Source organism: Triticum urartu, chromosome 5A (assembly GCF_056163025.1).
Source record: "Triticum urartu cultivar PI428250 chromosome 5A, HENAU_Tu73, whole genome shotgun sequence".
In the NCBI taxonomy this organism is placed as follows: domain Eukaryota; kingdom Viridiplantae; phylum Streptophyta; class Magnoliopsida; order Poales; family Poaceae; genus Triticum; species Triticum urartu.
In genome coordinates, this window is record NC_141877.1 from 209,492,877 (window position 1) to 209,507,906 (window position 15,030).

A 15,030-nucleotide genomic window follows, 5' to 3' on the forward strand; every position below is an offset into this window, starting at 1 on the left:
AACTTCACATTTACCGTCTCTTAAACCTTTCAGGTGAAATTGTTGTAGGCACGGTAAGTGTGAGAGTTTGAGCCATAACTAAGTAGGAAACCCTCATGAGATTTAGGAGCAAATTTAGAAGGACAATCGTTATCAAGAATGTAACACTTTAGTATCCAACTTGAGCCAAATACTCGAAACTAGGTGGGACCAAATCAGCAAACTCGGTCAGACCAATTTAGTTCAAAATGTGATCGTTAGGCATTTCGATGGGACTGATATGGTCAACTTGGTGGGACCGATGTGCTAGGGTTAGGGTAATACCTCATCTCGGTTTGACCGATTACGCAAACTCGGTGAGACCGATTTCGGTAATAAGCAAAACAGAGAGTTGGTCAAGCAAACTCGGTGGGACCGATTGCATATCTCGGTGGGACCGAAATTATTGCAATAGGTAACAGAGAGTTTGCAAGCCCATCTCGGTGGGACCGAGATCCCATCGGTGGACCAAATTGATTAGGGTTTGTGGCAGTGGCTGTGTCAAGTGAACTTGGTGGCGCCGGATGGAAAATTTCGGTGGGGCCGAGTTTGACTTTTGGTTTGGGACATATGTGGATATGGGAAAGTGGTTGAGGGTTTTGGAGCATATCACTAAGCATTTTGAGCAAGCAAGCCATTAAGCAACACCTCATCCCCTTTTAATAGTATTGGCTTTCCTATGGACTCAATGTGATCTTGGATCACTAAAAGTAAATTGTAGATTCTTTAGCTTTTTAAGCTTGAACCAATCCTTTGTCCTTAGCATCTTGAAAGGGTTCCATATCCTCTTCTCCATGCCACTTCATCTGTTGAACTTGTCTGAAATATACTAGATGAAAACGTTAGTCCAACAAGAGATATGTTGTCATTAATTACCAAAACCACCCAGCGAGCACTTGTGCTTTCAATCTCCCCCTTTTTGGTAATTGATGACAACATACATCAAAGCTTTAGATAAAAGATATAGAGAATAACAAGTAAAGCATTGGAAAAACATGTAACATTCATGGTCTCCCCCTACATGTATGCATCCATTTCAATGTGGAATGTAAGAGCATGGCAATGCATAACCATGACAGAGAAAGCAATGTGTTACATATATCTTGGCTATATGCATCAGGGCAAATGATATGAATATATGAAGTGTGACTTCATGTTCATGATTCCTTCTTGCGAAGAATATGTACATCAGCAAGAAATCTCCATGCACATGAGTGTGATGCATATACTTGCATTGTGGTCTTGAGCTGGCTTAGGAAGGGATGAACCTGAGTAAACAAGGTTAGATAACACAGATACATCTACTAGACGGAGCAAACGAAAGAGCCACAATAGTACCAAGATTGGGATGACATGTAGATTGTGAGTACTGGGTACTCTATTGGATATAGACATGTCCCCAGGGATAAAGATATGCAATGAATTTCAAGGATTTCCTTCCCTAGCAGTCTTTCTCCCCCAAAATCTTGTACTGGATAATGGGAGAACATAGGGAAACAAAATCCGAGCAAAACAGATCATAAACATAAACATAACATAGACATGTCCTTCCCCTCTTAAAGACATGTGACTTGTCTACTCTTGAACACCAAGCATCTGGGGCCTTTGATGTGATTACTCCTCTCTCCCTTTTTCTCTCTCCCCCTGTTTTGAAGAGAATAAGCTTTGATGTGATCTCTCTCCCCCCCTTTTATATCAATTTCCAAGAAGGGATCTTCTGGAGTGTGAGTCAAAATAGGTTTGGTCCTTGAGTCATAGAGCAATGCAGCATATAGATTGTGATGCTGGTATGGACAAGAGTCATCGAGTGGAGCTGGAACAAAAGTCTAGGAACAAGTGGCAAATTGTTTTCTCTGCAGTGAAATCGGTTACAACGAGTTATATTTTTCGGTTGCACCGAAATGGTTCGGCTTGACCGAAAGAGACGAATCGGTATGACCGAGTTCCAGACAGAGAGAACATTTGTCACCTCAGCTCACTAGGCAAATAAGATCTCCCAAAGATTTGCAAGGAATTAACTAAAGGATTTGCAATGAATTGGATGTTGGGAATGCAGAACAAAAACATAGAAAAAGAAAAGAAATCTAGATGAAGGGAAACAAATATGCAAGAGACAAATGCAAGAGTACATACAAACACTAGAGAGCTTCATCTAGAATTGGTCGGCGACAGATTCACCTATGTTAGAGCATATGACTGAGGAGTCAAGTGAGAACACTTGATCATAGGTCATACTCATCGTTTAAGCTCAAAATGGGGTTACCATTTATCGTTTAAGCTTTTGATGTATTCGCATCTTGTTGAGTTGCTTTGACCCATGACTCGGGGTAAAGCTTCTCTAAGATGGAATAACATACCTTTGGTGGTGGTGTTGAACTTGATCATGTAGTTGAACTTGTGTGGGATGCTCAAGGTTAATGTACCTCATCAAAGATTTGGAGCACCACTTGTAGTTTGAGTTCATCTACCTACATGGGTTAGTCTTGCAAGGAAGAGAACTTGTGTGTCCAATTTGATAATCATGAATTTGATACCAAATGAAATTTGATATATAGAATTTGTCAAAGGATATGCTGAGGGGTTTCATGCTTCCTTGTCTTCAACCACCATTGTGTAGAGACTTGGTGATGTAGAGATTGCTCGAGATGTGAGTGAGTTGCAATCTCATGGATTTAGATTCATCTAAGTACATACAAGGGTTAGATAGCATGCAAGGGTACAAATGTATCCAAGACATATGACCACTGTCATAGGAGAAAGAAGTTAAGGATTAGCCAAAGGCTTATGCCTTCCATGTATCCAAATGGATTTTCTACTCCAAGTTTGAAGCATCAACGATGTTCAATTCACCTCTCAAACGACAAAAGACTTTCTCATCAAGCGGTTTGGTGAATATATCCGCCAATTGCTTATCGGTACGAACATGCTTAAGATCAATATCAACTTTAGCAACGTGATCTCGAATGAAATGATAAAAACTTCAATATGCTTGGTTCGACAATGTTGCACGGGATTATGAGAAATCTTAATAGCACTTCCATTTTCACAAAGCAATGGAACATGTTTCACATAGATCACATAATCTTTAGGAGTTTGGATTATCCAATGTAATTGAGAAAAACATGAACCGGCGGCAATGTATTCCGCTTTGGCAGTGGATAAGGATACCGATTTTTGTTTCTTGGAGGACCAAGATACAAGAGATCTACCAAGAAATTTACAGGTACCCGAAGTGGACTTTCTATCAACCTTGTCTCTGGCGTAGTCCGAATCGAAGTAGCCAACAAGATCAGAAGAAGACCTCTTAGGATACCATATGCCAAAATTTGGTGTATGTATTAAGTATCTCACTATCTTTTTTCACAGCCTTAAGATGACATTCTTTGGGGGCCTCTTGATATCGTGCACACATGCACACACTTAGCATAATATTGGGACTGGAAACACATAGATATAGCAATGAACCAATCATAGATCGATAAACCTTTTGGTCAACTGATTTGCCATCCTTGGTCAAGTCAAGATGTCCACTAGTAGGCATGGGAGTTTTCATACCTTTGCTTTCTTGCATGTTGTACTTCTTGAATAAGTCCTTGGTGTACTTTATTTGAGAAACAAAGGTGCCTTCCTTAGTTTTCTTGATTTGCTAACCAAGGATGAACTTGAGTTAATTCGTCATTGACATCTCAAACTTCTCCGACATTAGCTTTCCAAAATTTTCACTAAAATGAGGGTTAGTTGAACCAAATATGATATCATCGACACAAATTTGGCACACAAATAATTCACCGTTAACCCTTTTAGTAAAAATAGTAGAATCAATCTTCCCAATCTCAAAGCCTTTTTCAATAAGGAACTTGGTCAAGCATTTAGATCGTGCTCTAGGAGCTTGTTTAAGGCCGTAAAGAGCTTTGTGAAGTTTGTAAACATGATCGTGTTTCTTAGGATTAACAAAGCCGGGTGGTTGTTTAACATAAACTTCCTCCTCAATTTCACCATTAAGGAAAGCACTTTTAATGTCCATTTGGTACAAGGTGATATCATGGTGACTAGCATAGGCAAGTAAGATGCGGATGGACTCATGTCTAGCAACTGGGCTATATGTCTCACCGTAGTCCATACCTTCGACTTGAGTGTAGCCTTGGGCGACGAGACGTGTTTTGTTGCGGACAACTTGACCATCTTCGTCTTGGTTGTTGCGAAACACCCATTTGGTACTGATGATGTTGTGGTTGTTGTCGGGCTTCTCAACCAATGTCCACACTTGGTGTCTCTCAAAGTTGTGTAGCTCTTCATGCATAGCATTTATCCAATCCAGATCTTCTAATGCTTCTTCAACCTTCAAAGGTTCAATCCTAGAGATGAATGAATAATGTTCACAAAAATTAGCCAAACGAGTTTTAGAGCGAGTGATTCTCCCGGTTTGAATATCGTTGAAGAATTGTTCAACGGGATGGTCTCGTGAAACTCTTGCTCGAACTCGTGGGAGCTTTTGTTTGGGTCGGGGTGCAGCATATTCTTCATCATCTCATTCTTCTTCTTAGCTTTCTTCATTGTTGGCGTTGTCGTTCTCTCTTCTAGGTGGAGAAGGATGTTGGTGAGGTTCATCTTGGTTTACTTCGTCATTTTCTTCATCTTGGCGTGTCCCACTTGTGGATGCTTCCATGTCAGCACTTGGTTCACCTTGTCGTGAGGTAGAAGCTTCCACTTGGATGGACGAGGTACTCTCCTTCACCTTCGTTGGATGAATCTTGCCAATAGACAAGTCTTCGATTGCTTCCGAATGGTCTTTGTCTCCTACATCAATTGGCAATTTCTCTACTTGCGAGCCATTAGATTCATCAAACTTCACATTTACCGTCTCTTCAACCTTTCAGGTGAAATTGTTGTAGGCACGGTAAGTGTGAGAGTTTGAGCCATAACCAAGTAGGAAACCCTCATGAGATTTAGGAGCAAATTTAGAAGGACAATCGTTATCAAGAATGTAACACTTTGAGCCAAATACTCGAAAGTATCCAACTTGGGGTATGTTACCGATGAGGAGCTCGTATGCTGCCTTGCCGAGCAGCTTGTGAAGATACAAGCTATTTGTTGCATGCCAAGCCATCTGAACCGCTTCCTCCCAAAGTGTTTGGCGTCCTGTACTCATCAAGCATCATTCTCGCCTTCTCAATAAGAGTTCGGTTCTTTCTCTCAACAACTCCATTTTGTTGAGGTGTGTACGTAGCTGAGAACTCGTGTGAAATCCCTTCTTCATCGAGAAAGGTATCCACATTTGTGTTCTTGAACTCAGTTTCGTTGTCGCTGCGAACCTTCTTGATCTTCACATCAAATTGATTTTGGGCCTTCCTAGCGAAGTTATTGAAGATCTTTTGGACCTGCGATTTATCATCAAGAAAGAACACCCACGTAAATCTCGAAAAATCATCGACTATGACTAGACCAAACGAGTTAGCACCGAGACTTTTGTAGGCATTTGGACCAAAAAGATCCATATGAAGTAGGTCGAGCGGTCTTCTCGTGGTCATGATGTTCTTCATGGGATGGCTTCCTCCTACTTGTTTTCCTGCTTGACAAGCACTAATAAGTCTATCCTTGTCAAATATAACATCTTTTACTCCAAGGATATGATCACCTTTAATAAGCTTATCAAGATTTCGCATGACCACATGACCTAACCTTCTATGCCACAACAAGCCTTTCAAGGATTTAGCAATTAGGCAGGTACTAGGTTGAGCCTTTCTAGTGAAATCAACAATATATAGATCACCTCTACGTGTACCGGTAAAGACAATTTTATGATTACCTCTACGAAACACTTGGCAATCTACTTTAGTAAATAGGACATTGAAACCAAAGTCAGCAAGTCTAGATACGGAAAGTAAATTGTAGCCAAGAGATTCAACGAGCATAACATTTTGTATAGAGCTATCATGTGAGATGGCCACCTTACCAAGGCCAACCACCTTACCCTTTGTGTTATCATCAAAAGTGACATACTTTCGAGGGCCGTCGCTTTTAGCAAGCTCACGAAACATATCTTTGTCTCCGGTCATATGATTAGTACATCCACTATCAAGGACCCATTCCTTTCCTCTGGCCATGTAGCCACGAAGATTAGAAATAAGACCAAAGTGTCTCATATACTCGTCAAGATCAAAGTCACTATGATCATCATCATAGTACCCATGTTCATAATCGTCTTGTGATGGATCAATTCCTGGAGATGGTAACTCATTAGATAAATGGTCATCACAATAGTCATCTTCATGAATTCTAATGGCTTCGGAGATGATATTGCTAATGATTCCAACATCTCATTTGGCACTCGTAAGATTAGTAAGCTCAAAAATACAATAACCAAATTTGGGATCATTGGAACTCATCTTGCTCAAGCCAATAGACTTATGAAGGATCTCATCTAAGTTTTTCAAGGAATAGTATGGAAATCGTTCCTCAAGAAATATCCATATGGTGTAGGCACAATCAAGAGCAGGAAAGCTAGCAAGCAAGTTTCTAGGCAAACCTCTAGTGATTAAATTGACAGTTCTAAGATTATAGATCATGTCAATAGACTCATCAATGGTAGGATGCAAAGGGTCAACATGAGGTGCACAAGGGCTAGTAATATACTTGTTCAAATGATATTCATTGAAAATCTCAAGCATCTCAATTTTCCACTCATGAAAGTACTCTCCATCAAGAATAGGCACTCTACATCTAAGACTCCCCAACATAGACTCATCCATCTTCCTACAAAGGTCTTTAAACCAAAGCAATGGAGACCAACGCTCTGATACCAATTTAAAGGACCGAGAAGAGGTGTCTAGAGGGGGAGGGTGAATAGACTCCTAACAAATAAAAGTTGCAGTTTTTATTTTCTTCAAGTTAAGGTAGAGTTTTAGCACAAGTTTAAACATCCACAATACATTCAAGCAAGAATGGCAAGAGTATATGAGCAGTGGAAAGTAAAGCATGCAATTTGCATGAAAGTAAAGGGATGGGATTGGAGTGTGCAAACGCAATTGGAGACACGGAGATTTTTGGCGTGGTTCCGATAGGTGGTGCTATCGTACATCCACGTTGATGGAAACTTCAACCCATGAAGGGTAACGGTTGCGCGAGTCCACGGAGGGCTCCACCCACGAAGGATCCATGAAGAAGCAACCTTGTCTATCCCACCATGGCCATCGCCCACAAAGGACTTGCCTCACTAGGGTAGATCTTCATGAATTAGGCGATCTCCTTACCCATACAAACTCCTTGGTTCAACTCCACAATCTTGTCGGAGGCTCCCAGGTAACACCTAACCAATCTAGGAGACACCACTCTCCAAAAGGTAGTAGACAGTGTGTTGATGATGAACTCCTTGCTCTTGTGCTTCAAATGATAGTCTCCCCAACACTCAACTCTCTCTCATAGGTTTGGATTTGGTGGAAAGATGATTTGATAGGAAAGCAAGTTGGAGAAGGCTAGAGATCAAGATTTATGTGGTTGGATTGGATTATCTTGACCTCAACACATGAGTAGGTGGTTCTCTCTCAGAAAACGTATGCTGGAGGTGTGGCATGTTCTAATAGCTCTCCTCACGAATGAAGAGTGGGTGTAGGGGTATTTATAGCCTCCACACAAAATCTAACCATTACACACAAATCACCAAACTCGGTGGGACCAAATCAGCAAACTCGGTCAGAACGATTTAGTTCAAAATCTGACCGTTAGGCATTTCGGTGGGACCGATTAGATCAACTTAGTGGGACCGATGTGCTAGGGTTAGGGTAATACCTCGTCTTGGTGTGACCGATTATGCAAACTGGGTGAGACTGATTTTAGTAATAAGCAAAACAGAGAATTGGTTAAGCAAACTAGATGGGACCGATTGCATATCTCGGTGGGACCGAAATTATTGCAATAGGTAACAGAGAGTTTGCAAGCCCATCTCGGTGGGTCCGAGATCCCATTGGCTAGATCGAATTGATTAGGGTTTGCGGTAGTGGCTGTGTCAAGTGAACTTGGTAGCGCCGGATGGAAAATTTCGATGGGGCCGAGTTTGACTTTTGGCTTTGGACATATGTGGATATGGGAAAGTGGTTGAGGGTTTTGGAGCATATCACTAAGCATTTTGAGCATGCAAGCTCTTAAGCAACACATCACCCCCTTTTAATAGTATTGGCTTTCCTATGGACTCAATGTGATCTTAGGCTTTTTGAGCTTGAACCAATCCTTTGTCCTTAGCATCTTGAAAGGGTTCCATATCCTCTTGTCCACGCCACTCCATCTATTAAACTTGTCTAAAATATACTAGATGAAAACATTAGTCCAACAAGTGATATGTTGTCATTAATTACCAAAACCTCCCAGGGAGCACTTGTGCTTTCAATCTCCCCTTTTTGGTAATTGATGACAACATACATCAAATCTTTAGATTAAGATATAGAGAATAACAAGTAAAGCTTTGGAAAGACATGTAACATGCATGGGCTCCCACTACATGTATGCATCCATGTCAATGTGGAATGTAAGACCATGTGAATGCATAACCATGACAGAGCAAGCAATGTGTTATATGTATCTTGGCTATATGCATTAGGGCAAATGATATGAATATATGAAGTGTGACTTCATGTTCACGATTTCTTCTTGCAAACAATATGTACATCAGCAAGAAATCTCCATGCACATGAGTGTGATGCATATACTTACCTTGTGATCTTGAGCTGTCATAGGAACGAATGAAATTAAGTAAACAAGGTTAGATAACATAGATACATCTACTAGAAAGAGCAAACAAAAGAGCCACAAGAGTACCAAGATTGGGATGACATGTAGAGTGTGAGTACTGGGTACTCTATTGGATATAGACATGTCCCCAGTGATAAAGATATGCAATCAATTTCAAGGATTTCCTTCCCTAGAAGTCTTTCTCCCCCTGAATCTTGTATTGGATAATGGGAGAACATGGGGAAACAAAATTAGAGCAAAAAATATCATAGACATAAACATAACATAGACATGTGTTTCCCCTCTTAAAGACATGTGACTTCTCTCCTCTTGAACACCAAGCATCTGGGGCCTTTGATGTGATTACCTCTCTCTCCCTTTTTCTCTCTCTCCCCCTTTTGAAGAGAATAAGCTTTGATGTGATCTCCCTCTCCCCCTTTGACATCAATTTCCAAGAAGGGATCTTCTGGACTGTGAGTCAAAATAGGTTTGGTCCCTGAGTCACAGAGCAAAGCAACATATAGATTGTGAAGCTGATAGAGGACAAGAGTCATCGAGTGGAGCTGGAACAAAAGTGCAGGAACAAGTGGCAAATTGTTTTCTCTGCAGTGAAATCGGTGACACCGAGTTATATTTTTGGGTTGCACCGAAATGGTTCGGCTTGACCGAAAGAGCCAAATCGGTATGATCGAGTTCCAAACAGAGAGAACATTTGTCACCTCAGCTCACTAGGCAAATAAGATCTCACAAAGATTTCCAAGGAATTAACTAAAGGATTTGCACTGATTCGGATGGTGGGAATGCAAAACAAAAACAAAGAAAAAGAAAATAAATGTAGATGAAGGGAAACAAATATGCAAGAGACAAATGCAAGAATACATAGAAACACTAGAGAACTTCATCTAGAAATGGTCGGCGACAGAGTCACCTATGTTAGAGTATATTGACTGAGGAGTCAAGTGAGAACACTTGATCGTAGGTCATACTCATCGTTTAAGCTCAAAATGGGGTTACCATTTATCATTTAAGATTTTGATGTATTCGCATCTTATTGAGTTGCTTTGACCCATGACTTGGGGTAAAGCTTCTCTAAGATGGAATAACATACCTTAGGTGGTGGTGTTGAACTTGATCATGTAGTTGAACTTGTGTGGGATGCTCAAGGTTAATGTACCTCATCAAATATTTGGAGCACCACTTGTAGTTTGAGTTCATCTACCTACATGGGTTAGTCTTGCAAGGAAGAGCACTTGTGTTTCCAATTTGACAATCGTGAATTTGATACCAAATGAAATTTGATATATAGAGTTTGTCAAAGGATATGCTGAGGGGTTTCTTGCTTCCTTGTCTTCAACCACCATTGTGTAGAGACTTGGTGATTTAGAGATTGCTCGAGATGTGAGCGAGTTGCAATCTCATGGATTTAGATTCATCCAACACTACTAGAATCAGGATCTTTGCCGTCAGCTAGCTAATGGCAAAGAGGGTCTTTGCCATCAGTACGCAAAAAGCTGACGGTAAAGAAAGAGCTGACGGCAAAGAGCCTATTTGCCGTCAGCAAAGATCTTTGCCATCAGCCAGCCGACGACATACAAACTTTGCCGTCAGCCAGCCGACGGCAAAGAGGAAGGGTGGCCCACTAGTGAGAACCACCTAACAGCCACTTTCTTTGCCGTCCGCTAGAAGACGGCAAAGAAAGTGCTTAAACTGACGTCCATCAGGTAGGCTCTTTGCCGTCTGCTAACAGACGGCAAAGAACCGTGCCCTAACTAAAAATCAAACCCGCCCACGCCCAACCACTCTCTCTCTCTCTCTCTCTCTCTCTCTCTCTCTCTCTCTCTCTTTCTGTCCCCTTTCTCCTCCCCGGCTGAGCCCGAGCCGCCGCCCCACGCCACCCCCATCGCCGGCCGCCCCGCCCCCGCGCCACCCACATCGCCGCGCTGCCCCAACAATCCCCTCTCCGCCCCTCCCTAACCCTGTCGCTGCGCCGCCCCCGCCACCCCGGTGAACCCCTCTCTGCCCCGGCGACCCCCTCTCCGCCCGTGCCAACCCTGTCGCCGCACCACCCCTGCCGCCCCGGCGATCGCTACCTCGACCGCTCCTCGCCCTCAAGTAAGTGTGCCCGGTCTTCATGGTGCCCGGATTGCACTTTTGATGCATTGATTTGGTCACTATCTCCGCCTAGGGTTCAAAATCTGTTATGATCTTTGTGTTATGTTCATATGTACAGTTCTAGTTAGGACAATCAAAAGTGTGCTCGGGCATAGTCGTGTATATGTTGTTCTTATTTTCATGGCCCTCAAGAAACCATGCTTTATTATTATAGTCAATCTCCACCACTCTTAGATCCTCATATCATGGTTGTTCTCATGATCTCAAAGAAAATCATCTTGGTAACTCATTTTTGGTGATTGTGTGTTGCAGTTCTGTAAGATACTAGATTATAGTGGGCACCCTGTTTTTGCTTTCCTTTCATTTTGGTAACTCATTTTTGTACTGGGATCTCTCAACCAACACTCCTAGTTTCTTTCTTTTCTTTAGTTGAATGTCTTTATAGTGCTAGTTGCCTAGGTTGTTGACCGAAATAAGTTAAAATAGTTATTATATGAAATTCAATTAAAGTCAACATTTTTGTGTCTAACCCGTGTGAAGGCACGGGTTGATGACTAGTGCTACTAATAAATCTTGTGCTCAGCTCTAGTATGTCAACCTAGAGCCATCATATGTCCACAAGTGCATTGCTTTTTGAATGTGAAATGTATGATAATGTTGTAAGGGTAGTAATTGGTCTCCATTGCTGCTTATCAGAGATGGGGGGAAGCCGCCACAGCAGGCTCCGCTCTGCCACACCGGAGTATGAGTTGGATGCTTTTGAGTTCTTCACTATCATACTTGGGACTTCCTCCAAGAGGCAGGTATATAAAAGGAGAGATCTCCCCTTCACCCATCTCATTATGATAACTCTGCTGTTTGCTACATCACTCCTTGTACCAAACTGTAGAGGTTGCCTGACACTTTTGTGACGATACTAGATGGCCATCGGCCAAAGAATGTGAAGTTGCGACAGGCTGGAAGTGGGCTTCACAGGCATTGGGACGTGGAGTTGGTGATTAGGTATGGGCACATGTACCTATGTCATGGCTGGGAGCAGTTCTACCGTGCCTACGACCTGCGGCACGGGTACTTCCTTCTCTTTAGGTATGACGGCGACGCCATGCTCACCGTGAAGGTATTCAACATGACTATGTGTCGCATGCGCTACCAGGACGATGATGATGCCAGTATGTTCTGCCTCTTCTTCCTCTACATTTGGCTTTGTCTCATATCGATTGTTAACGGTCATTGTTGCATTTGGTCAGGCAATGGGAGCAGCAGCAGTGACTCTGGCTGCAGCAAAAGCAGTAGTGAGGATTACCCGGAATGGAGTGGGGAAACAAAGGAGAAGAGTGGGGATGAGGTGGTGTAGGCTGACGCTGGGCAACAGATGGTGGTGGCTGAGGATGACCTAGCGATGGTGGTGGCTGATGATGGGCAAGAGATGGTGGTGGCTAAGGATGACCTAGCGATGGTGCTGCCTGAAGATGGCCTCGCGATGGTGGTGGTGCCTGACAATGACCTCGCGATGGTGGCGGCACCGGCGATCCCAGAGCCAGGCGTCATGACCATGCCAATTGTGGTAGAAGACTACATCCCACTGCCTCCACCGCCTCGCCGTTCTTGGCGCATCAGGATGAGGAAGGAGAAGGATAAGAAGAATGTGGAGTGAACTATGTCAGGTATGTGAGATCTCAAAAATGATCTATATATACTTAGCTTTGTTTCCTTCGAGATGACATAAGTTAGCTCTAATATGCTAAGTTATCTCTAATATGCTTAGTTTCCTAGGTTTGCTCAATAATGACATACACTTGGCTTACTTGTGTAAAATGGCATAATTATGCTTAGTTAACTCAAAAATGGCGTAATTAGTTAAGTTAGCTCCAAAATGACCCATTTAACCTAGGTTACCTCCAATATGATCCATTTTACCTAGGTTAGCTCCAAAATGACCAAGTTTACCTAGGTTAGCTCCAATATGATCGATTTTAGCTAGGTTAGCTCCAAAATGACCAAGTATACCTAGGTTAGCTCCAAAATGACCAAGTTTACCTAGGTTAGCTCCAATATGTTCCATTTTAGCTAGGTTAGCTCCAAAATTACTTATGTTAGCACAAAAATAACCTATACTTACCTTATTTTCCTCCAAATTGACATAATAAGCTTAGTTAGCTAAAAATTGGCATAATTACCTATGTAAGCTCTAAAATGGCATAAATAAGGAATAAGAAGAAGAAAAACGAGGAAGAGGAGAAAAATAAAGAATAGAAGAAGAAAAAGAAGAAAAAGAAAGAATGAGAAGGAAAAGGGTAAAAACCTTCTTCTTCTTGTAGTCTTCTTCTTCTTGTAGTCTTCTTCTTCTTCTTCTAGTCTTTTTCTTCTTCTCCAAAATGACCTAAGTTAGTTCTAAGTTATCTCTAATATGCTTAGTTACCTAGGTTAGCTCAATAAAGACCTATACTTAGCTGCTTTATATCAAAATGGCATAATATGCTTAGTTCACTCAAAGATGGCCTAATTAGCTAGGTTGCCTCCATTTTACCTAACTATGCTTACTTCTTCTTCTAGTCTTCTTCTTCTTCTTCATTTGTTCTTCTTCTTCTAACTTTCTTGCTTCCCATTTTCCAGATTTCTTTTAATTCATGGAAGCTTGCATGGATGGGGTGCTTCTTTTCCCTTTCTGCTTTTATTTTGTATCGATGAACTTACATGGATGGAACTTGTTATATGGATGGATAACGGTGTTGGATGAACAATGTGTAACTTTTGTAATATGTATGGATGGAACTATGTGTTGGTTATGTATGTATATATGATGAAACTTGTGTGTTGCATATGTCTTTTATGAAATTTGTGTGTTGAAACTTGTGTCCTTCTCATTCTTTCTTTTTCTTCTCTTTCTTCTTCTATTATGCTTCTTCTTCTTCATTTTGTTCTTCTTCTTCTAACTTTCTTGTTTCCCATTTTGCAGATTCCATTTAATTCACGGAAGCTTGCATGGATGGAGTGCTTCTTTTCCCTTTGTGCATCTATTTTGTATCGATTAAGTTGCATGGATGGAACTCGTTATATGGATGGATAACGGTGTTGGATGAACAATGTGAAACTTTTGTAATATGTATGGATGGAACTATGTGTTGGTTATGTATGTATATATGCTGAAACTTGTGCGTTGCATATGTATTTTATGAAATTTGTGTGTTGAAACTTGTGTGTTCAAATTGAATGAATTTAAGAAAAAAAAGAAAAAAACAGGGGCTATACAGGATCTTTGTCGTCAGCTGGAAGACGGCAAAGAGATTTGCCATAAGCCAGCAGATGGCAAAGATGCCACATGGCAGCTACCTGTACAACCTGGGGCTGACCTATTTGGTTACTTTGCTGTCAGCTAGCTGACGGCAAAGATGCAATGGTCTTTGCCGTCGGCCAGCGGACGACAAACCACACCGTTAGCCCCCTAACGGCCGTAAGCTGCCACGTGTGCCGTCCAGGACCTTTGCCATCAGCCGGCTGACGGCAAAGACTATTTCATCTTTGCCGTCCGCCAGTGGACGGCAAAGAAGCCTTCGTCGTAGCCTATTCAGCCGGACCTATTGCCGTCGGCTGACGGACAGCAAAATGCCTGATTCCTGTAGTGCAAGTACCTACAAGGGTTAGATATCATGCAAGGGTGCAAATGCATCCAAGACATATGATCATCATCATAAGAGAAGAAGTAAAAGATTAGTTAAAGGTTATGCCTTGCATGTATCCAAATGGAGTTTCTACTCCAAGTTTGAAGCATCAATGATGTTCAATTCACCTCTCAAACGATAAAAGACTTTCTCATCAAGCGGTTTGGTGAATATATCCGCCAATTGCTTATCGGTATGAACATGCTTAAGACAATATCACCTCTAGAAACGTGATCTCGAATGAAATGATGACGAACTTCAATATGCTTGGTTCGAAAATGTTTCACGAGATTATGAGCAATCTTAATAGCACTTTCATTGACACAAAGCAATGGAACATGTTTCACATAGATCCCATAATCTTTAAGAGTTTGGGTCATCTAAAGTAATTGAGCAAAACATGAACCGACGGCAATGTATTCCGCTTTGGCGGTGCATAAGGATACCGAGTTTTGTTTCTTAGAGGACCAAGATTCAGGAGATCTACCAAGAAATTGACAGGTACCGAAAGTGGACTTTC

General features: G+C 41.7%; 1 protein-coding gene across 1 annotated transcript; it reads left to right on the forward strand.

The window, feature by feature from the left end:
* Nucleotides 1-11,549: 11,549 nt before the first annotated feature.
* Nucleotides 11,550-12,205, forward strand: LOC147970814 (B3 domain-containing protein Os03g0212300-like). The gene is made up of 3 exons (XM_087523644.1): nucleotides 11,550-11,654; nucleotides 11,741-12,020; nucleotides 12,099-12,205. Exons 1-3 carry the CDS (start codon nucleotides 11,550-11,552, stop codon nucleotides 12,203-12,205), a joined length of 492 nt encoding a protein of 163 aa, XP_087379770.1.
* Nucleotides 12,206-15,030: the final 2,825 nt, after the last annotated feature.